This window comes from Hippocampus bargibanti, linkage group LG02, assembly GCF_051943395.1.
Source record: "Hippocampus bargibanti isolate YZ-2025 linkage group LG02, ASM5194339v1, whole genome shotgun sequence".
Classification (NCBI taxonomy): Eukaryota; Metazoa; Chordata; class Actinopteri; order Syngnathiformes; family Syngnathidae; genus Hippocampus; species Hippocampus bargibanti.
In genome coordinates, this window is record NC_142735.1 from 36,382,603 (window position 1) to 36,407,254 (window position 24,652).

Below are 24,652 nucleotides of genomic sequence, written 5' to 3' on the forward strand. Positions count from 1 at the left end.
CATATAAATAACGCCATATAAATAAAAACATATTTGATATAGTGTATTTTATTACATAATTCGTTTTTCACGTAATTGTACACGATTTTTTTGTAGTTATTTAATTGAAGCAACAACAAAAAACTGAGGAGCCATTTGGGAGCCAAGAGCTCTCTGAAAAGAGCCGGAATTTGACCATCACTACACACTCCAACACAGTAGACGGCGCTAATGATCTGTACATGTACGATTTAAAAAGGGGCGGGATTGTGTGCGAGAGAGAGAGGAGGGGCATATACTAACCGGAAATTGTCGGATTAAACCTGACCATAGTAACGAACGTAAACAAAATATGGCGCTTGCTATTGCTCGGATTTGGTTCCCTCTCGGATGCGTGGAGATGTTATTCGTTTTTGCAGAAGTCGTCTCCAACGAAACCTTTCCTGCTCACAACGTGAATTCAACACTTATCGCCGATATTAATGCCACACACGACGAGTCTGTGGAAAGTTCCACGTTGGTTTACTTTGATTTACTCACTTCACACACGAGTTACACGATTACGCAAATTGCAAATGAACAAGTATTTCATTTTGAGCCACTGCCCGTCTCTGGCCATCTACCGACGCCAATGATTGACGGTAACTAAGAACTCGTTGTATTTAAATGTCATTAATATGTTATGACGGCTATTTCAACAACTTCGAAATATGCAATTGTTGTGGTGTTTTCAATCGCGAAGTAAAAAAAATAGCATTTCATAGTATATTTGCTGTGCATGAAATATGAGTGCTTATTGTAGGGATGATAATAATTTTCAATAATAATTAATCAAACATTTTCTAATACCATATTAAAGTGTAATTAAATAGCTTTCAAATGATGTACAGATTATTGTTCTATGACAAATAATAAGGAAATAATGGATTTTTTAAATTTTGAAAATAGGGGATTCTCTGCTTGTAACACAGTTAAAACAATGGAAATCTGTGGCCGAGTTCTTTATTACAGTTTAAACGATCATAACTTTCTCAATTTTTGGCAGATCTTAAAGAGTAAGGTATCATTGGAAAGCTTTTGAAATTCTAAATGAGAACAGAAAACACAAGAAAAGATTCAAAATATAAATGAGCAAATATGAACGATCGAATGCAGGCAGATTTCATCAGAAATCCAAAATGGCTGTCACTGAATACGAGGATAGAAAATTGCAAGCTCTAGAAATATAGATGCTAATGCTTCTTTCTGCTTCAAACTTGGCAGTTATGGAGAAAAATATATATTCTACCACTTGTATGAGTTATAAAAATACAACTTACTCACTTTTATAAACTGTAGTGTTAGCAAAAAGAGCATCAACTTCAATCAAGTTTTCCCCCGTTTCTCGTTGTCGTATTGGGAAATTTCAAGAACCAGCATGAAGGGAAACATATGTAATACGTCATCATAAACTTGGAAAATCCCACCAAAAACCATGACGTGCTTCACAAAAATGCAACGACATACGACTGCGAGTACAGAGTGCGCTCGCTTCACTGGACAGAAACAATCGCGGTGGAATATAGCTCACTGTAGCGTACCTACTTATTGTCTAAGTTGTGTTTTATGTTTAATGAGATGTATTTTTTTCTCCAAAGTACGCTACACTTCATTCAGTATATTTTTATACTGTGTATCATGTGTCTTGCTTCTACGTGCTAGTTGGCAATGTGTGTTCCTGTGATGAGCGCGCTGGTGTCTGCGACGTCAACTGCTGCTGCGACAAAGAATGTAGTCAGGAGATGGCTCTGTTCACTCGCTGCTTAGTGCACACCACCAGGCAAGTAGTAATAATAATATGATACATTTTATTTATAAGCGCCTTTCAAGGTCACTTACAGTCATTGGATACATTTTTCTGTGGGTGAGCAGCGGCAACCACACGCGCCAGCGTTCACTCAACCTGGAAGTAACTCAAACAGATAGAAAGCTAGCTAGTCCGCCAGCAAATCGTTAGCTAACAGATACCTAGCTAGATAGCCAGCTAGCTAGATAGTGAATAGATACCAAGCTATACATATAATGCCTCTTTTTGGTGCAACACGACATTTTCAGACCAAACAAGTACAGCAAAATGCATTGACGTGATGGAAGAACTGCTACAATGTCCTTTTTTCGGTCAGGGGCGTTCCTTCAGTGACGTAACGTACAGACTCGTCACCAACTCAAAAACAAGACTTCCGGAATATTCAGCGCGAGTCTTAAAACGTAAAATATCGATATATGCGGTGGAAGTCATTGGAAGCCATTTTACAAATTATGGACACAACTTGTCCGGAGACGTCGGTTGTTCTTTAAACAACTTGTTTTTTTTGTAGTGGCAACAAGCAGTTCTGCAGCCATGCCACTGCATCCTATTCATTGCAAGACACTGTGGAGGGTTACTCCCAGTTGCAGTCCTTTGTCCAACAAGAGACATCTCATCACAGTTTCTGCGTTCAGTCACTTCGTAAGTCCTAAATAGTCTTTGTTTTTAGCAACAACAAAAAAAAAGCTTTCAATACTTTCCCGGACTGTTGAAGGATAAATCAAGCAAGAATGGGAAATAATTATTATAATAATAATAATCATACATTTAATTTCTCTCAATCTCAATCCTTAGCTGGAGTTACCCAGACCTCACAAAGACGTTTAAACAGGAATGTGTGTGTGTGTGTGTGTGTGTGTGTGTGTGTGTGCATATGTGTGTGTGTGTCTGTGAGTTTGTATGGCTACTTTTGTGAGGATCACTATGATTTTATATCAACGTAGTGAGGACATTTTTGACAAGCTAGGACCTTTTGGTCGGTCCTCACAAGTTTTTCATTCTAAAGGCTTCTCACTCCTTATCTGGAGTTACGCAGACCTCACAGGGATGTTCAAACATGAATGTGTGTGTGTGTGTGTGTGTGTGTGTGTGTGTGTGTGTGTGTGTGTGTGTGTGTGTGTGTGTGTGTGTGTGTGGTAGATGGTTTATGTCCTTTATGGAATTTGCTTCGTTTCTGTCAGACATATTCAGTCGGACACTGTGAACAAAGGCTCGAACACAGGAAGATTGTCTTTTGGAGACGCAGCCATTTATGACCGAGGCCCAACGTCTGCCGCCCTCTGCCAAGCTATTTATTGAGAGTATATGCAAATTTCAGTGATACATGAGTAAAACATAGTCTTCTAGATTTGAATATCACACCGCTGGATGTCCCAATCACCAACAACTATAAAACAACAGAACTTGGACATTTTAATTGGTTGTCATTTCCATGAACTGATAGATTTGTAACCTGGCTAATGTGCTCTCCCTGTGAAGGAGTTTACCGAGTCGTAAATTAGTCCAAGGCCAGATCTCCTACATGTAGATGACAGTTTAAGAGGCTGCGTCTGTTCACCTCAGATTGACCCCAGATTTTCTGTGCTTCCATTGTGGGCCTTCTAAGCATGAAACTTTTAAATATGATAACTTCTTTTCTGTCTATTCGCTATCATTTTCCAAGTTTCCAAGTCAACATTCTAATCATGAATTACTTTCCTCAGGTGTGAATGGATTTTATTTTCCCGCCCCTCCTCTTCCATTGTCGGGAAACTTCGATTTGCTCTTCAAGCAGTTTAGTAGCTTTTCTTTCCCTTCACCGGTGAATAATGACATGTCTACATTTATCCCTGCCAAATTTTACCAGGTAAGTATGTTTAACAAGTGAGCATTTTCTATTTTTATTTTTGTTCTTTTGACTTCAAGACGGCGCCGCGAGAGTGGCTGCCTTTCCAGCAGCTCATGTATTTTGTTTTTCTACTTTCATTCCTTTCATCACTTTGCTGCTGTGAAATGTAAATTTCTCCACTGTGAGACTAATAAAGGCATATCCAATCCAATCCAATACAGTGAAACCTTATGAAGCCCTTGGCTTACGAACTTTTTGTTTACGAACGTTACATTTCTGAAAATTTTACCTTGGCATATGAACTTTTTTTGGGATACACACGGAGCTCCCTCAATGAGTGATATGTTGTTCGCAAACGAGCCCATTCTTCTAACAACAAAATGGTAGTTGTTGTCCTCTATTCCCCGCCCCCAGTCTTTGGTGAAAGCCACGTGATTGGTCAAGAACGCAGCAGTGAGGGTAGGTGGTCTAAACGTTAAAGAGACAAGCAGAGAGAGTGAGAAAATGGATAGAAAACTGTGACATTTGGACTCGTTTCAACTTTAACCATAATTCAAAGGCAGTGTAGACTGCAAGGTTAAAATATCCCATCAATCAGGCGCCACAAACAACCCACACGAGCCATCTGTACACTAGATGAAAAAAGCTATCAACCCAGCTAAACAGAACACAATTGATGAGGAACTAGGTAAAATTATGGCAGAGAAAGCACCTAAAAGGGATCATTCCTCAAGATGGTGAAAGAAGAAGGCTACGTTCCTCATCAAGTGTATTAAATAAATATTAGCATATTTGACACTAAAGCTGACTTTGTCGTGTTTAATGCTGAGGAAACCGGCCACTCCATTCCATCAAGCCATCAACGACCATCACAAAGGTCAATAAAACCACTTTATTATACAGTACAGTTTATTTCTTTAATTATAATACCATAGCACATTTATTATACATAAAATAAGGTATATTTTGTGTAGTTTTAAGGCTTATTTTGTAGAAAATGATGTTTAATTGGGACCTGGGAACGAATTATTCTCATTTTAATGGTTTCCTATGGGAAATGAATTTTTGGGATACACAATTTTCGCCTAACACACTCTGTCAGTGAACCAATTAAGTTCATAAGCCAAGGTATTACTGTACTGTTTCATGTGCAAATGATCCGTTGTTTCCGTCTTTCAGTACGGAGTTGCAATCATGTCTGTTGGAGAAGATGGAAAAATGGGAATGTTTTACCTGCCAGGTCCTGGTACTTCTCACGACTGCGTGGACCACAGTCCTGCAGGTACTTACTGTCTTACTATCATGAACATTATGGACATGACAACACAAAGACACAGAGTCATTCATTCTTCAGCACTTACTGTACCCTCTTTGTGACATGAAGCAGTTCTCGATGAAAGAGGAGAGGATCAAAGCGTCTTTCCACCAGTGGATCAGGGACGTCATGGTGGAACGTGCACGTCTACTACAAGCTAAATGTTGAAAGCAAATATTAAATAGCATTGCGCTTGATTTGATTAACTCATTGAATGGCAGACGATGTACAAAAATGTATCCATTTCCAATCCATTGCTGGCTGTTAGCTATCTGTTCGCTAGCTGTTAGCTATCTATTCGCTAGCTATTGGCTGTCTCTTCGCTGGCTGCCATGACAGTCAAATGGCAGTGATGATCCCATTTTTGTTGTCTTTAACAGCATTCCTAGTGGAGAGGACAAGTCGGTGTTCTCGGCATGTGGATCTGAAAGAGGAATGCAGCTCTCTACCAGCCATCAGCCAAAATACCTACACGAACATCAGACTCCATGCTGTGAGTGACACGACACGTCACACCACACGCCTGACTTTGCTTGTGTGCTTGTGGAGCAGCGCTTAAATCTCCAAGTGGCCATTTTGAGATGACTGGATGTGTTGTGGCTATTTTAATAATAATAATAATAATAATAATAATAATCCATAGTAATCCAGCGGCAGCCACACGCGCCAACGTTCACTCAACCCGGAAGTAACTGAAATAGACAGATCGCTAGCTAGATAGCTGATAGCTAGCTAGCTCGCTATATAGCTAATAGATAATAGTGCTATTACTACTACTACTAATACATTTCATTTATAAGCGCCTTTCAAAACTCTCAAGGACATTTTACATAATAATAAATTTCATTTATAAACTAATAGCTATCTAGCTAGCTAGATAGCTAATAGATAGCTAGCTAGATACTACTACTAATAATAATAATCATAATAAGAATCATAATAATCATAATACATTTCATTTAGAAGCGCCTTTCAAGATCACTTTAGTCACAAGTTTTTCTGTGGGTCAGCAGCGGCAGCCACACGCGCCACCGTTCACTCAACCCAGAAGTAAGTCAAATAGATAAGAAAGCTAGCTAGCTAGCTAGATTGCTATATAGCTAATAGATAGCTAGCTAGATCCTACTACTACTACCACTAATAATAATAATAATAATAATAACAATAATAATAATAATAGTCATAATAATAACACATTTCATTTCTCAGCGCCTTTCAAAACTCTCAAAGTCACTTTACAGTCACAGGAGAAGTTTGAGTCAAGATAGAAAGCTTGATAGATAGCTGATAGCTAATGAATAGCTAGCTATAGCTAATAGAAAGCTAACAGATAGCTAGCTATAGCTAATCCTGTAACTGCAAAGCTAGCTCACTGAATCAAACTGAATGGAATTCAGTTCTACTGGACCCTCCACATCCTGCCCACCACCTTTTCCAGCTACTGCCCTCAGGCAGGCGCTACCGATCCATGCGCACTAAATCCAGCAGATTTCCCGTCGCCCGTATAGTGCCTCCATTTTTCTTATAATGATACTAGTGCAGCGTGTTCTAACGGAGACAAATTCCTTGTCATGCCATGACCATTTTTTTCTATGTATGTTGTTACAGGGGGAAAATGAAGGCGCCACTGTAAGTATGCTTTTTTTAATACTTTCCAATGAAAAATTATTCAACAAATTTGTGATTTGTCTGTGTAAGCTCTCAGTCGTACAGGAGTGGTCCATCGATGAAAAGGTTTCTTCAGCCGTCATCTGGACTTCTTTGAAGGTGTCGGACGTTTCGCTTCTGATCCAAGAAGCTTTGTCAACAAACTAAAGTCTTACTGGTAGTTTGGGCCCTATATATATCCGTCTGGAGAGTAGGGATATATATAGGGCCGATACTACCAGCAAAAGATTTTAGTTTGCTGACGAAGCTTCTTGGATAAGAGGCGAAACACCTTGAAAGAAGTACAGATGACGGCTGAAGAAACCTTTTCATCGATAAATTTGTGATTGCAAAATGGTTAAAATGTTGCTGTGTTTAATTCATAAACTGATGATAGAAAGCAAAAATATTAGTCCACAAGAGGGCAGTACAGAGCACAGAACAGGCTAAAAAAACATCACTTAAAAGTCTATGCAAAAGAAGCTTGTTGTTACATATACACACATCATTGAGACATTTTAAGTCCCAACCGATTAAGATTTATATCGATGGATAGCTAGCTATATAGCTAGCTAGCTAGATGGCTAGCTAGATAGCTTGAGAGAGAGATAGCTTGCTTGAGAGCCAGCTCGATAGAGAGATAGCTAGCTTGAGAGCCAGCTAGATAGAGAGCTAGCTAGCTTGAGAGCTAGATAGCTATTTAGATAGATAGCTAGAGAGCTATCTAGCTAGCTTGAGAGCTGGATATATGGATAGATAGATAGATAGATAGATAGATAGATAGATAGATAGATAGATAGATAGATAGATAGATAGATAGATAGATAGATAGATAGATAGATAGATAGATAGATAGATAGATAGATGGCTTGAGAGCTAGCTAGATAGATAGCTTGAGAGCTAGATAGACAGCTAGAGAGCGAGCTATCTTGAGAGTTAGCTCGCTTGAGAGCCAGCAAATAGATAGCTTGAGAGCTAGCTAGATAAATAAATAGCTTGAGAGCTAGATAGATGGACTGACAGACAGATAGACACATAACAGATGATTGACCTTTGTTTGAGTGCTTCTCAGGTGGTTCCCGTGGAGATAGCTTCAGTGGCGTTGCAGTCTTCCGATGGATTTCAAAACGAAGTCACGATCCATGATGAGAAAAACATGACGCCGTATCTCCTGAATCCAAATGTGTGTGCAAATGTTGTTTTGAAGGTAAGTTGAAAACTTTTGACAACTGGTAACATACTTGCACAGCGCTTTGCGACCTTCGAGGTGCAGTGATACCTCGCTTTCCGAAGCCCTTCAGTTTACCAACGTTAAATTTATGAAGATTTTACCTTGGCATACAAACTATTTTTCAGGATACACACGGAGCGACACAATGAGTAATGTGTCGTTCGCGGACGAGCCTGTTCTAACAAGAAAATGTCAGCAGGCTCATTTTTGTCTTCTATTCCCCACCCCCAGTCTTCGGTTAAAGCCACGTGATTGGTCAAGAACGCAGCAGTGAGGCGAGGTGGTTTAAACATTAAAGAGACAGGCAGACGACAGAGAGAGACAGCGTGAGAAAAGGGATAGAAAACAGTGACATTTGGACTCGTTTCAACTTTGATAGTTCCGAAGGCAGAGTGTAGACTGCAAGGTTAAAATTCCCACCAATCAGGCTCCACACATAACCCGCACAAGCCATCTGTATACTTGATGCAAAAAGCAATCAACCCAGCTAAACAGAACACCATTGTTGAGGAACTAGGTAAAATGATGGCAGAGAAAGCACCTCCAAGGGATCATTCCTCAAAATGGTGGAAGAAGAAGGTTACGTTCCTCATCAAGTGTTTCATGCTGATGAGAGCGGCCACTCCGTTCCATCAAGCCATCAACGACCATCACAAAGGTCAATAAAACCACTTTATTGTACAGTACAGTTTATTTCTTTAATTATAATACCATAGCACACACCTTGCGGCTCCACTGATTGCCCTGGCTGACGACTGGCCTGATTGCCCAACATGCTCCGGTAACACTAAGCCTATGTTGCCTAAGCAGTCTATTGTCCGAACGATCCAAATTGAATGTCACCCCGCCATGGCGATTTAGTGAAGGCTTTTGCGCTTTGATGAAAAAGTGTTCTTGTCGTTTTCTCAGGTGGCATACTTGGTGAAGTACAACGATGCAGGGCAAATCGTGAATGCTGCTGCGCATCTGCTACTTGGGAACTTTCAGGCCACGGCGCTTTCCCTGGAACAGGAGTTCTCCATCCAATTTATTCAGGTATTACTAAAGCTTGTCTTCAAGATGGCGCCGAGAGAGTGGCTGACTTTACAGCAGCTCCTGGATTTTGTTTTTCTACTTCTTCCTTTCCTTTCCTTGTCGTTTCATGACTTTGCGGCTGTGAAATGTCCATTTCTCCACTGCGAGACTATTAAAGGCTAATCCAAATCCAATATCGGATTAGCCAAAACATGAGTTGATGTGGCGGAGACGATGCCTTGCTCAAAGTGGACATCCGTAATGGAGGCTTGACTTTTTGCAGTTGGGCCGAGCACTGATTTGAGTTGCGAACTGTCATCCAACAGGAGGCCAATAACAACGTGCCATTCCATGACAGTGGAAATCTGGGTTACATCGTCGGACTCGCCATTTTGTCCGGACAAGAAACTGCTGAATATCCTTTCAAACAAAAAAACAACTGGACACTTGTATTGTAAATATGGGTTGATAATAATAAGTACAAGAATCCATTTCATTTATAAGCACCTTTCAAAACTCTCAAGATCACTTGACAGTCACAGGATAAAGTTTTTCTCTTGGTGAGCAGCGGCAGCCACACGCGCCAGCGTTCACTCAACCCGGAATAACTCAAATACATATAAATCTCAATAGCTAACTAATAGATAGCTAATAGACAGTTAGCTAGCTCACAGGTCGCTAATAGATAGCTGAAAGCGCTAGCTGCTAACCGCTATACTAAAATATCACTCGTACCGCATGGCTGTTGTCTTATTATGACACCACTGTTGCAACATTCCGAAACATAATAATAATAATAATAATACATTTCTTTTAGAAGTGCTTTTCAAAACTCTCAAGGGATGCAATACAGTTACATATATCAATATGACTTTCTTGAGACTTGCATTATGTCCATTTTTTTAATGAAACGGTTTTGCACATTTACAGTTGACATTTATATTTTATTTTACTATGCTTAGAATATCTTGTTTTTGTATCCTTTCACCGCCACTACCAGCCCATCCCCTTTTTCAAATTGCTGCTGTGGACTGCAAATGTCCTCATTGTGGGACGAATAAAGGTTTTCTGGTTCCGATTGGTCTTCTAACGAACAATAACTTGTTTCGTTTCCTTGCCTTCAATTGTCCTTAAAGGACAACCGACGTCTCCGGACAAGCTGTGTCCATCATTTGTAAAATGGCTTCAAATGACTTCGACTGAGCGTATTTTACAAAGATTCCAGCGCATATTTAAGCTCTATTTGACCTTTTAAGACTCGCGCTGAATATTCCGGAAGTCTTGTTTTTGAGTTGGTGATGAGTCCGTACGTGACGTCACTGAAGGAACGCCCCTGACCGAAAAAAAGACACATTGCAGCCTCGTGTTGCACCAAAAAGCCGCCAGAAGAGGGCGACCAAGCTCCATGGAAGGAACTTAACAGCCTGTGGAAACGGGATGAGTAATTAATCACACGGAGCTTGGTGGCCATTTTCTGCCTCTTTTTGTGTGATACATTTCCCCCCAATGTTACCACAAAATGGCACGGAATAAATTCTTTAATGGATTGCAAACATGTATGCTTTCCTCTTCAGAACTATTTGAATCATATTCCTAACTGGATGAGTAACAAGAAAGCATCTTCTCCCAATCTGAAGCCATTGTTTTGATTCTCCAGCAATGCAAGACGTCTTGGCGTGACGTCACGAACAAGGGGGCGGGACCTTCTGAATTTTTTTTTGCAGATTTTGGACATTTTGGTGTTTTGCATTTGACTAAAAATATCAGCCTGCATGTGTTTGGTATTTTAGATGCTATCAAAGGTTTTTCTGATGTCACTTAGGAAACCAAAAAAATGTGTCGGTTGTCCTTAACAGTTGTTCTTACAGGAATGGTGCGAAACATCAACCCTGGAGACACACTGTCCCTTCTCCCCATTTCCTCCACCCAAAACTGTCTGAACAGTCCTGATCCACGTTCTCCTGTCTTGTTTGGTGTCAATTCAAGATCTGGCTGCACATTAAGGCATGATTTTTATTTTCTTTGTTATTCAGAGCAGAGCCACTTAGCTCACTCCAACAAAATGTTCTCCACTATGTGACTGGATGTTGTTCTGTCTGGTCCAGATTGGAAGAAGCATCCAATTGCTCGCTGGTTTCTCAGGTTGTGGTTGATGTTCTGCGAGGGCAAACTCAACCGCAATATGTTGCTGCATTTGGAAAGTCCAAATTGCACGATTCCCTCCACTGGTTGCCGATCAAGCGGGATTATAATCACAGGGTAAGCATCGTCTGCTTGAAACAGAAAACTTACATGGACACAATCAAGAGGTTGTCGGAGATGTTCAATTCTGTTTAATTGTGTCAGTTGCTTTTTAGCGGGGAGCTAATTTCCCTTGTACGGTGTCAGAGATATTCGGTCGGACGGACACTGTGAACAAAGGCTCAAACGCAGGAAGATTGTCTTTTACTGCCGGCAGGGGACACAGTCATTCATATCCGACGCCCAACCTCTGCAGCTCTTTGCCAAGCTATTTATTAAGAGTATATGCACATATAAGTGAGACATTAGTAAAACATGGACTACTTAATTCGAATACCACACCCCTGGACATCCCAAGCACCAACAACTATAAACAACAGCACATAGACATTTTAATTAGCCATCTTTCCCTGAACCGATAGATTTGTAACTTGGCTAATGACCTCTTCCTGCGAAGGAGTTTACCAAGTCAGACATTAGTCCAAGGTCAGATCTGCTACTGACAACTTGTTTTCTGTCTATTCTCTATCATTTTCCAAGATAGTCAACGTTCTAATCCTCAATTGCTTTCTTCGGGTGTTGATGGACTTCACCAAGTCCTAAATTATGTCCTGTGAAGGAGTTGACCAAGTCCTAAATTAGTCCAAAGACAGATCTCCTACATGAGGATGCCAGTTTAACAGGCTGTGTCTGTTCACCTCAGATTGACCCCAGGTTTTCTGTGCTTCCATTGTGGGCCTTGTGGTTGGCAGCCAACTAAGCATGGGACTTTTAAATATGATAACTTCTATTCTGTCTATTCTCTTATCAAACACACACTGGACAAGGTTCAAGAAAAGGCACGGTTATGCTGGGCTTCATCTATCTCTTAGGTAGCTATTAGCTAGCTAGCTATCTATTTGAGGTCATTCCGTCAGGAATTTTGTCAAGGAATTGCTTTTCCATGACACCTGCTGCACAAAAAAGGGACCAGGTCTTGCTGGAACAAATTCTTTTTATTTCCATTCATTTGATAAATATCGATTTGCAGTCGGAAGGATTCACATAGAAAGCAAGTTCCTAGTTTGTGTTTGTTTCACAAAAGCTTTGAAACTCCCCTATTTTGCACACTGCAAGAATTGAAACAAGGGCGCGGAAAATCCTACGGGACCCTCCGCACCCTGCCCACCACCTTTTCCAGCGACTCCCCTCAGGCAGGCGCTACCGATCCATGCGCACCAAATCCAGCAGATATTTAAACAGCTTCTTCCCCGTCGCCATCAACTCTTTAAACAGTAACCCAAACAGAACTTTATAGTGCCTCTTTGCTATTTTCTTTATGATGATACTAGTGCAGCGTGTTCCACCGGAGACAAATTCCTTCTGTGTTCTACATACTAATCAATAAAGATGATTCTGATTTTCATTTGCAGGCTTCACAGGTTTGCAGTATCCCGTTATCACTTGACTTGGTGATCGAATGGAACAAATACGGTTCCTTGTGGAATCCCCAAGCTCAGATCGTGAGTGTCACGGAAGTCATCCGAACCAATAGCACCAATTTGGTAGGTCGTCGAGCCAACGCGTTACTTTATATACTGCACACTAACACAATGAGCTCCAAACTGTTCGCGAAATACAAATAGTGATACCATAGGTGGCTGGCGAACTAGTTTTTGTCACCCCCTTTCTTTGAGTGCAGACGTGGTTTGTTATCGAGTGGAGTACTTTAGCTATTATGGGACCCCACCACAGGCTCGTGTTAAACCGAAGAGGACATAAAAGAAAATTACGGTCAAGCAGAAGAAGATCATCGAAAAACACGAACGAGGTGTGCGTTTGTGTGTATTAGCGTACCAGTACGCTAAGTCGACCATTGCTACGTGTAGCTATGGGTGTTTCTGTGTTGTCTAAGCAACGGTCTCTGGCAATAGAAGAGGTTGAAAAAATCTGGTTGATTTGGATTAACGAAAAGCAGCTCGCAGGGGACAGTGTGACACCGCCGAGAAATCACGGCAACTTCACTCGGATATCATCAAGAGGCAACGACATCAACGACCATCACAAAGGTCAATAAAACCACTTCATTATACGGTAGTTTATTTCTTTAATTACAATACAATAGCACATTTATTATACATAAAATAAGGTCTATTATGTGTAGTTTTAAGGTTTATTTCGTAGAAAATTGTTTTATGGGGACCTGGGAACGGATTATTCTCATTTTAATGGTTTCCTATGGGAAATTAATTTTTGGGATATCCACTTTTTGCCTTACACACTCTGTCTGGGAAACAAGTTCGTAAGTTGAGGAGGTATCACTGTACAAAAAAAAAACGCAAATACTGCCTATGGTATTTTTTGGGTCTTAAAAGCTAACCTATGTACACCTCTGTCTGCTCTGTCGTCCTTTGACCCATATGATGATGCGATGCTTGGCTATAAAACTGCCAAGCAGCTGCTACAATCGACCTAAAATTTGAGAATTTGTGTTGTGTCATCACGATCGGATAAGTTAAATTCAAATCAAAAGCCACTAGTTCAACCTAACAACCTATTTGATGACACTAGTTGGATTGGAAATCTAGTTTGGACAGTTTTGGATTGGATTGGATTGGATATGCCTTTATTAGTCTCACAGTGGAGAAATTTACATTTCACAGCAGCAAAGTGATGAAAGATTCAATCATTTCAAGGACAACCGACACCATTTTTTTTTTGTTTCCTAACTGACATCAGAAAAACGTTTTATAGCATCTAAAATACCCAAAACACGCAGGCTAATATTTTTAGTTAAATGCAAAACACCGATAAAAATGACTTCAAGTGTCCTAAAACTGCTACAAAATGAGCTCGGAAAACTGGGCGATTTCAGAAAGTCCCGCCCCCTTGTCCGTGATGTCACTATTGGTCACACACTGCCTTGCTCCAGAATCAAAACAATGGCTTCAGAGAGTTCAGATTGGGAGAAGATGCTTTCTTGTTACTCATCCAGTTATGAATATGATTCAAATAGTTCTGAAGAGGAAAGCATAAATGTTTGCAATCGATGAAAGAAGTCCTTCCGTATCAATTCGAGCCATCAGGACTCCAATGTAGCACCCAGAAAATGCACAAGATGGCGCACAAGCTCCGTTGGAAATGGGCTGATTTGTCTGCTGGGAATTTGCGTCAACTAGTATCAAATAGTAGTCTTGGTGCAACACACAACGATTCACCATGGCGTTATTTATGTAGTTTTCCTTCTCATTTCGCCATCAACACGGTATTTTCAGAGCAAACAAAGTACCAAAAATGCATTTTGTGTCGCTTTCTCGGTCACGGGCGTTGCCTCCGTGACGTCACGTAGGGTATCGTCACCAACTCAAAAATAAGACTTCTTGAATGAATATTCAGCGCGAGTCTTAAAAGGTAAAATATAGCCATAAATATGCGGTGGAATCTTTGTCCAAAATACGCCCGCTCAGTAGAAGTCATTTGAAGTGATTTGACAAATTATGGACGCAACTTGACGGGAGGTGTCGGTTGTCCTTGAAGTTTTGTCAACAAACTATGCAATCCTCATGAACTCTTGTATTTCTTTCATAGGATGGTTTTATCAGAGGCAGTGATGCACTCGCAATTCATACTTCAGTAAAATTCAACGCTATTTCTGCTGCCGCCCTACCTGGTTACCGAGCGACGCCCACCATCGATGCTAAACTGCCCATTGACTTCTTCTTTCCATTTGTTTGATTGAGAAACTTCATCCAGACTGTCCTCAGATCATGTCCAACATGTCCTCTGATCCAAATGGGGAATTTGTAATTGCATAGAAGAGCAAAAAAATGGATTAGCGATGGTAGAAAACTGACAATCATCAGCTGAACGAATCAAGCAATTCAGAAATTAATGCGTGGATGTATGTGTGGGGGGGCAAAAAAACGCCACAAAGTTGCAAGATTTAAATGAATTAATAATCAGAAGTTGATGCCCTGCGTCTTGAGAAGTGTCTGAAGCTTCTGGTTGTCTTGTTGCTAGGACAGATGACAAGAAAGGAGGGGGAAAAAAGAGTTAATTTGATGTTTGAGACATCATGGCTTATGGGTTTTATTGTTACGTGCTTTGTTTTATTGTTTTTATTGTGAAGTGTCCTTGGGTGTTTTGAAAGGCGCTTGAAATAAAATGTATTATTATTATTATTATTATTATCAGGTGTCAATCAATCAACATGTGTTGATAAATGACTTAAATTACAAATAGCAAAGATTCACTGGATGATTTGCTATTTTCCCAAATAACTTTTAGAATTGAATATATATACTGTCACAGCACATTTATTACACATAAAATAAAGTATATTTTGTGTAGTTTTAAGGATTATTTCGTGAAAAATTATGTTTTATGGGGACCTGGGAACGGATTATTCTCATTTTAATGGTTTCCTATGGGAAATTAATGTTTGGAATACACACATTCACAAGTTCGTAAACCAAGGTACCACTGTATATCTACACATGTATGTGTATATATATATATATATATATATATATATATATATATATATATATATATATATATATATATATATGTAACGGAGTTGTGCACTTAGATTATTAAATTATGAAGGAAGTGACGCAACGGCGCACAGTGTGGCACTATGTCCCGCCCATAGTTTCCAGAACAATCTCGAGGAGATTCAGGTTAATCACAAGACGAAACCCATGCGACTTCACCCATCCCTTCTGCCATACTGTGTTGCAGTGTTGCAGAAATAAAAGAAATAAAAAGACACATCCACGAGTCTCGTCTTCATTAATACGGCAGCATCGTGAGGATGAAGACAGTCACTGTTGTGACACCCGTCACATATATATATATATATATATATATAATTATATATATATATATATATATATATATATATGAATTCTCTAGTTTTATGTTTTTTGAATTTTATCTGTGGTTTTATTTATGTGCTTGTTTTGTGATTGTAAAGTCTCCTTGTGAGCTTTAAAAGTCACTTATAAATAAAATGTATTATTATATATACAGGTAACATCCGACTTACGACACGACCGCCAGACCCTTTTTTATTTTTATTTTTTAATTCTACGCCTGGCAATGGTCCACTAGCAACGAATGCTACAACTTTGGCCAGCCAACATGTCACTCTCGCACAGCAATCTACTGCGTGACTACACTCAATACAGTAGTTATACAGTGCAGATACCGTCTCCTGTAGTATTGTACACTGCTTTTTTCCTTTGGTGTCCGCCTGAGTACGAGCGTGTGTGTCGGGCGACCTCTTCTGGCCGATAGCAGGGAGAGCAGGGGAAGTATAACATTTATACATGAACTGTACACTAAACCGTTTTGTATACATTACAGGTACATTTATACAGTCATAAAAATCGATAATAGGAAACATAAAATGATAAAAATGACACTAAAAGGTATCAAATTTATCTATAAACTACAGTAAAAAGTTCTGTATGCATTACAGGTATCCAGTAATAAAAATCGATAATACGAAATATAAAATGATAAAAATGACACTAAAAGTTATACAATTTATAAATGAAGTGTAAACAGTTTGGTATATAATAGTATTCAATAGACAACGCTGCTTAAAAACAACAGATTGACATCGTAGACTATCCTGTCATGTCAACGTCACGTCAGCCATTTTGAATGGATTTCGACTTACAACCGTTTGACTTACAACCGTTTTGTTAGAACGGAATGCGGTCCTAAGTCGGATGTTACCTGTATATATGCAACTGCAACTCATAAAAAGTGTGGTGTTTTATTACAAGTCCACTAGAGGGTACCGTTAGCCAGGAAATAACGTGTGACTTGCATGTAAGCCAAGAAATACTGTCATTAAACTGTACGAGTTTTTACAATGAACGTGTGGATTCATGATATGGGGTCAAGTCACCCTTTCAAACCGCAGAGAAGGTTGGCGAGGCATCAAGAATAACCGCATCAAATTGCACGATTATTTGCTAGCTTCGCAGCTGTCCAACCTTTCTTAATGATGTCCATCTTTTCATTCACTGCCGAGGAACTCATTGACTGGCTGACCATACAATACAATAGAGTATATTTGCTGATGCAGTCTGCTATAGATACAATGTGCTAGCTTTGGCCAGTATGCTCTTGTCACTAGCAGCTAGTGATAAACTATTGTGAGTTGATGTGCACGCACGTTGGTACTCGAAAAGAGTAAAGAATGAATACTTACTAGTTGATCAATGTGCTGTTGAAGTTCGGCAACTCTTTGTACGAGGAAGTCATAGCTCCCCTTCAGCTTGTGAATCTTCTGGTCTGCACGTGTTTTTACCGACACTAGAATTCCTGCAATGTATTCAATCATCACATCAAAACGCTAGCGATCAAGCTACCTTCATAGCTATCTATTTTCTATCTGTTAGTAGACTACTAGCTATCGATTAGCTATCTATTAGCGGTCTACCTGGCTGGCTAGCTATCTAGCTAACTATCTATTAGCTACCTAAATAGCTATCTATTTTCTATCTGTTAATTATCTATTAGCGGTCTAACTGGCTGGCTAGCTATCTAGCAAACTATCTATTAGCTAGCTAGCTTTCTATCTATTTGAGTTACTTCCGGGTTGAGTGAACGCTGGCGCGTGTGGATGCTGCTGCTCACCCACAGAAAAATGTATCTCGTGACTGTAAAGTGACCTTGAGAGTTTTGAAAGGCGCTTATAAATTAAATGTATTATTAATTATTATTATTACTATTAATTATTATTATAACTTCTACTTCTAGGTTGAGTGAACGCTGCCACGTCTGGCTGCCGCTGCTCCCCTGCAGGAAAAAAAATTCTTATCCTGTGACTCAAGATTTTGCGTCGTTTTTAGCATTGTCGTGTAATGGCATCTGCCGGAGAAAATTCAACAAAAAGTGTAAAAAGTAAAAGAAAACGACAGTTGTTTCATGAGGAATACTCCTTCCAAACAGTAATTCCCTCCCACCTCCTCCCACTCCATTCCATCAAGCCACCACAAAGGTAAATAAAATGACTTCATTACACAGGACATGTGTAACAGGCCGAGAAAGCACGGCAACTTCACTCGGATATCATTTAGAGGCAACTACATCAAGACCATCACAAAGGTCAATAAAACGACTTTATTACACAGTACAGTTTATTTCTTTCATTACAATACAATAGCACATTTATTATACATAAAATAAGGTGTATTTTGTGTAGTTTTAAGGCTTATTTAGTAGAAAATGATGTTTTATAGGGACCTGGGAACGGATTATTCTCATTTTAATGGTTTCCTAAGGGAAATTAATGTTTGGAATACACACTTTTCGCCTGACACACACTTTCTGGGAACCAATTAAGTTTGTAAGCCAAGGTATGACTGCATTTCTAAATGACTCACCATTGATGATTCGAGCCACTCTCCAGAGACGCAGCAGGATGAGTAGACCCATTCCATCAAATGCATCATGGTGGAAGATGAAGACGACGTCCAGCACAAAAGACACCATCACCACCAAAGCATCAAACACCTCGAATTTATGTTGGAAGAACTCAAGGCGAAATGCAAAGACTTTGCCGGCTATCTCCACCATGAAGAATGTGAGAAGTGCCAGGCTCATGTAGTGGAACACCTGCCAAGTGAGTTATTGATTACAAGAAATTCTTGTCTGGATCGTAGAAGAGGTTAGAAACAGTGAGAGAAACAAGTACAGTGATACCTTGGCTTACAAACTTAATTAGTTCCCAGACAGAGTGTGTAAGGTGAAAAGTGTGTATCCCAAAAAATTATTTCCCACAGAAAACCATTAAAAATGAGAATAATCCGTTCCCAGGTCCCCATAAAACATCATTTTTGACGAAAGAAGCATTAAAACTACACAAATATATATACCTTATTTTATGTATAATAAATGTGCTATTGTATTGCAATTAAAGAAATAAACTGTACTGTATAATAAAGTCGTTTTATTGGCCTTTGTGATGGTCGTTGATGTAGTTGCCTCTTGACGATATCCGAGTGTAGTTGCCGTGCTTTCTCGGCGATAATACCCTCACTCACACTGTCCCCCGCTAGCTGCTTTTCGTTAATCCTAATCAACAGAAGTTTTTCAACCTCTTCTATTGCCTAAGACCGTTTCTTATTAACACGTAGCAATGGTCAACTTAGCATATTGGTACTGGGACGCTAAGTCACACAAACGCACAACTCGTTCGTGTTTTTCGATGATCTCCTTCTTCTACTCGACCGTAATTTTCTTTTGTGTCCTCTTTGGCTGAACACTAGCCTGCGGTGGGGTCTTTTTCGGTCCAATCATAGCAAATGTATCCTTGATAACAAACCACGTCTGCACTGAGTGCACTCAGAGAATGTGGGTGTGGAAAAGTAGTCCGACAGGCACAGTGGCACTGTTCGGCCTTGTAGTTTAGTGTTCTTCCGCCGAAAACTAGTCCGCCGGCCATTGTGGCGCTTCGTGTGTTTCCTGAAAACTAGTTCGTATGCCAAGATTATATTCACGCGAATTGAATGTTCATAAGGCGAAACGTTCGTTAGCTAAAGTGTTCGTAAGCCGAGGTATCACTGTAATTGGCAGATATGTAATTGACATGTTCATACAGTTTTACAAACGGTACCCATGTTTATAGATCTTAGTTGGTAGCTAATTTATTGAAAAGGGTTACAACCATTTTAATGTAGAGATTTGATATATTCCTCGGGGTATGTTGTCGCAAGGTTCGATTTGAATCAAACTAGAGAAGTCTCACCTCGGGTGCAAGATGGCCATGTTCCAGCCGAATAATGGATAAGTCAATCAACACCTCTCCCAGAACAAAAAGAGCATCCAGCGCCACTAAACACACCACCAGCACCTGTTCATAAGTTGAAAAAAATATGACAAAAAAGTAGCATGACTTATTGTCAGAGATATTCGGTCGACCACTGTGAACAAAGGCTAGAACACAGGAAGATTGTCTTTTACTGCCGGTAGGGGATGCAGTCATTCATGACCGACGCCCAACGTCTGCCAGGCTATTTATTGAGAGTAGATGTAAATTTCAGTGATGCATTAGTAAAACAGTCTTGATTTGAATACCACGCTCGTGGACGCCCCAAGCAACAACAACTATAAAACAACAGAACATTAATTGGTTGTCCTTTCCATGAACTGATACATTTGTAACCTGGCTAATGAGCTCTTCCTGTGAAGGAGTTTCAAGTCGTGAATTGCTTCGGTGATAAAGGAGTTTCCCAAGTCCGAAATTCTGTCCAATGCCAGCTCTCCTAGATGAGGATGACACTTTAACAGGCTGTGATGTGGGCTTTGTGTTCGTCGGCTAACTAACCTTGACATTTTTTAACATGACAACTTTTATTCTGTCTATTCTTTATCACTCATTCATGAAAAATAATGACATTTTTCCATCGGGAAGAACCTCGCTCACAAGCTAATAGATAGATAAAAGCTAGATAGATAGATAGCCAGATAAATAGCAAATAGAGAGCCAGCTAGCCAGCTCAATAGCTAATAGCCAGACAGATAGCCAGCTAGGTAGCCTGCTAGCTAGCTTGATAGCTAGCCAACTAGACAGAAAATAGAGAGCCAGATAGCTAGCTCAATAGCTAATAGCTAGCCAGCTAGATAGCAAATAGAGAGCTCGATAGCTAATAGATAGATAGCTAGCTCGGTCAGGGGCGTTCCAGACGTGACGTGACGTGAGGAATCGTCACCAACTCAAAAACAAGACTTCCTGAATATTCAGCGAATTGAATTTGAGATTCTTGTGAAATTTCCTATTGAGGGTACGTTGCTCTTTGTTTCATCATTTTGTGGTTGTTTACCATTTTTAGTTCCTTTAGCTCACATCTCTTTTGTGTCGTCATGTTTCATCACAAGGGGGGCGGAGGGGGTCAGTCATTTTTTTTTCTTCACTTAAAGGACAACCGACACCACGGACAAGTTGTGTCCATAATTTGTAAAACCACTTCAAATGACTTCTACTGAGCGACAAAGATTCCACCGCATATAGCGATATTTGACCTTTTAAGACTCGCGCTGAATATTCAGGAAGTCTTGTTTTTGAGTTGGTGACAATTCCTGACATGACGTCACTGAAGGAACGCCCCTGACCGAAAAAAGGACACATTGTAGCAGTCCTTCCATCACGTCAATGCATTTTGCTGTACTTTTTTGGTCTGAAAACTTCGTGTTGCACCAAAAAGAGGCAGAAGAGGGCGACAAAGGAATTAATCAGCCTGTGGAAACGGGTTGATTAATTCCTTACACGGCTTTGTCGCCATTTTCTGCCTTTTTTGGGTGCGATATTTCCCACCCCTGATGCCTCAAAAAGACACGGAATAAATTATTTAATTGATGTATGCTTTCCTCTTCAGAACTATTTGAATCATATTCATAATTGGATGAGTAACAAGAAAGCATCTTCTCCCAATCCGAAGCCATTGTTTTGATTCTCTTGTCTCTCGTCTTTCTGAATATGCCCAATTTGCAGCTCAATTTTTTGCAGATTTTGGACACTTCAAGTCATTTTGATTGGTGTTTTGCATTTGACTAAAAATATCAGCCTGCGTGTTTTAGGTATTTGAGATGCTATCAAACATTTTTCTGATGTCATTTAGGAAAGAAAAAAGTGACGTCGGTTGTCCTTTAAAGCCAGTTGCACAAAGTATCCGTAAAATGTCTTTAGAAAGTGATGTTGGAATTGGATCTAAAAGGCAAGTATGTTGGATTGGATCAAATTTGATCAAATAATGGTTCTCAGTCGGAAAAGAACTTCCCTACGAAAGCTGATGACCCCATGATCGGACCCTGGATAAGCGGTATGTCAGAGATGTTCGATCGGACACTGTGGACAAAGACAGGCACTCAGAGAGATTGTCTTTACTGCCGGCAGGAGACGTAGCCATTCATGACAGATGCCTGAATTCTGCAGCCCTGTGCCAAGCTATTTATTGAGAGTATATGCAAATTTAAATGATACATTCGTAAAACATAGTTTTCTTGATTAGAATACCACACACCTGGCCGTTTTAAGCGCGAACAGCTGTAAGCAATAAAACATTGTCTCTTCCATGAACTTTTAAATTTGTAACCTGGCTAATGAGCTCTTCGTGTGAAGGAGTTTCAAGTTGTGAATTGCTTCGGTGATAAAGAGTTTCCCAATTCCTAAATTCTGTCCAAGGTCAGATCTCCTAGATGAGGATGACACTTTAACAGGCTGTGTCTGTTGACGTCAGATTGACCCCAGGTTCTCTGTGCTTCAATTGTGTATTCGAGTCACAAATGTTGACTAAGCATAAATACTATGAAACTTTTATATATATGATATGTATATGATAACTTGATTTGTATCTGATAACTTCTTATTCTGTCTAATCTCTATCATGGTGGAAATGGATGGATGGATGGATGGATGGATGGATGGATGGATGGATGGATGGATGGATGGATGTTGTGTAAAATGAGCCTTTTTTGAAACCTTCAGTTCACTCAGCATCGTGCTATTGAAGAACGTACCTGGAAGCGGGTGGAGGTGTAGAGCCTTTTCAGAGAATCCCTAAAGGTTAAGGTTTCAGGGTATTGCCCAGTGGCAGGATCCAGTTCCTCGGTGTTTGCGTGTAATTCTTCATCGTCCCACTGGACAGGATGCTCATCTCCCACGGTGGTGAAATATCTCAAGTAGCGAGCCATGACAATCTCTGGGAGGACCAAGGCTAGACAGACCAAAGGGCAGGTGAAATGCATTATAGACCTTGTGGTTTAATGATTCACCCTTTTCATTGTGTTAGACAGTCTAAATTGGAGGTGGACAAACTCTAGACCGTGGGCCAGATCCGGCATCGTTTGTCTTTTTCATCCGGTCCTCCGTACCTAATAGAGGTTCCATATGAATAATCGGTGAAAAGGCTTCTTCAGCCGTCATCTGTTCTTCTTTCAAGGTGTCGGACGTTTCGCTTCTTATCCAAGAGGCTTCGTCAGCGAACTAAAATCTTTTGCTGGTAGTTTCGGCCCGATATATATATCCCTACTGTCCAGACGTAGCGGTGCCAGACTCTGCTATGATTGGTCCCTGCTCTCAGGTTGAGGGGAGCGGAGGACTGCTCCCTGCAGCTACCCTGATTACTTCTATTGTCCTGCCTGATTATGGGGTCAATGACTGGCCTGATTGCCCCATTTGCTCTGGTATCACCTCATCAGCATAGCTAAGCCTATGATGCCTAAGAAGTCGGTTGTAGGAACGATCCACATTGAACCTCACCCCACCATGGCGATTTTAGTGAAGGATTTTGCTGTTTTATGAAAAACAAAGCATCTATTTTCTTTCGCTAAGATTTTAACCTCATTGTCGTCAAATGAGTGGTTGGATAAGAAGCGAAACGTCCGACACCTTCAAAGAAGTACAGATGAAGGCTGAAGAAACCTTTTCATCGATGGGCCATTCATGTACGACTGAGAGCTTACACAGAACTATGAATAATCACCTTTATATCATTTGGAGTCGTAACGTCAGGAGGCACAGTGACTTGGTCTCAATGTACTTCTCTTTTTTTTGCAACATGCTATTGAGAAATCAATACACTAAACAATTTTTTAACCCGATGAAGCCAATCAGACATCATATATACAACACAATACGTATTGATTGATAATGTTAAATCGATGCGCAAACAAACCAAATCGCCTCTTAACGTCAAGTAACAAGTTTGTGGTTTTTTTTTTCTCCATCGTAAACTACTCGGCATTCGACATGAAAAGAGTTGAAGAACAATCGTGACTGTTAATCGGAGGAAATAAACAAAAATGGTTGGCGTCTAATTTGAAACGTTGAAATCTCAAATGGCGTCAAAATGGAAGTTTACATGAAATAATTCCGTGATTCCACGTCTGATTATTTTGTCACGTCTGTGGTTATAATAAGCCCAGTGGACTCCGACAAAAATCCTCACTGGCCGTTTCTTTTTCGGTGTTTGTGTTCATCTGAAGAGAATTGGAGTTTCAGACATCGCGCCATGTTTTCGTTTTCGGTGACTTTTCCGAATCAAGTTGAAAGCAAATGACAAATGGAACTCACCGTTTCCTCACCGCCGACGCATCGACGGCTCTGCAAAGAAAACACAATTGGTGCACATTTAAAACGGAAATCCGCTATTCAGAAAGAAATTCGGTCCTCACTGACACTCCAACATATCCGTATCCGCTTACTTTCCAACATCACGACGACAAACACTCAGCTTCCATGTTCTCAAAACGAGATACAAGCTTTGGGAAACGGAGAAAAACAATTCGCCAATAAAGTGACGTGCTGGGAATTATTCTAATTATTAGTGCTTCAACAACACCTGAATGTTAATGTGAATAATGTGTGGTATGGGGGAAAGGGGGCTCACACATTTCCTGCCGAAATCGAAGAAAAATGTTCTTCAGTCGTCATCAGTACAGTGATGCCTCAATTTACGAGCTTAATTGGTTCCCAGAAAGTGTGTGTAAGGCGAAAATTGTGTATTCCAAACATTAATTTCCCATAGGAAACCATTAAAAATGAGAATAATC

The 24,652-nt window shown here is 40.1% G+C and overlaps 2 protein-coding genes across 4 annotated transcripts; one reads left to right on the forward strand and one right to left on the reverse strand.

Annotated features, from left to right (window-relative positions):
* The first annotated feature begins 296 nt into the window (after nucleotides 1-296).
* On the forward strand, nucleotides 297-15,258 carry LOC148902567 (tectonic-1-like). 2 transcript variants are annotated; one of them, XM_088991204.1, is made up of 14 exons: nucleotides 297-620; nucleotides 1,681-1,798; nucleotides 2,337-2,467; nucleotides 3,529-3,671; nucleotides 4,833-4,935; nucleotides 5,349-5,461; nucleotides 6,577-6,597; nucleotides 7,688-7,822; nucleotides 8,756-8,881; nucleotides 9,187-9,275; nucleotides 10,727-10,864; nucleotides 10,966-11,119; nucleotides 12,514-12,645; nucleotides 14,669-15,258. In XM_088991204.1, the coding sequence occupies exons 1-14, from the start codon at nucleotides 332-334 to the stop codon at nucleotides 14,813-14,815; spliced, it is 1,839 nt and encodes a 612-aa protein (XP_088847330.1). In that variant the 5' UTR covers nucleotides 297-331; the 3' UTR covers nucleotides 14,816-15,258. The 2 variants fall into 2 exon arrangements, with proteins under 2 accessions (XP_088847330.1, XP_088847331.1); XM_088991205.1 differs by having other exon boundaries at nucleotides 12,514-12,603.
* On the reverse strand, nucleotides 13,690-24,310 carry hvcn1 (hydrogen voltage-gated channel 1). Of its 2 annotated transcripts, XM_088991206.1 has the most exons (7): nucleotides 24,279-24,297; nucleotides 24,174-24,203; nucleotides 22,619-22,815; nucleotides 19,851-19,955; nucleotides 18,487-18,718; nucleotides 17,310-17,422; nucleotides 14,956-15,096 (listed from the first exon to the last, which is right to left on the reverse strand). In XM_088991206.1, the coding sequence occupies exons 3-7, from the start codon at nucleotides 22,790-22,792 to the stop codon at nucleotides 15,040-15,042; spliced, it is 681 nt and encodes a 226-aa protein (XP_088847332.1). In that variant the 5' UTR covers nucleotides 22,793-22,815; nucleotides 24,174-24,203; nucleotides 24,279-24,297; the 3' UTR covers nucleotides 14,956-15,039. The 2 variants fall into 2 exon arrangements, with proteins under 2 accessions (XP_088847333.1, XP_088847332.1); XM_088991207.1 differs by lacking the exon at nucleotides 14,956-15,096 and adding an exon at nucleotides 13,690-14,863 and having other exon boundaries at nucleotides 24,174-24,310.
* Between the last annotated feature and the right edge of the window lie 342 nt (nucleotides 24,311-24,652).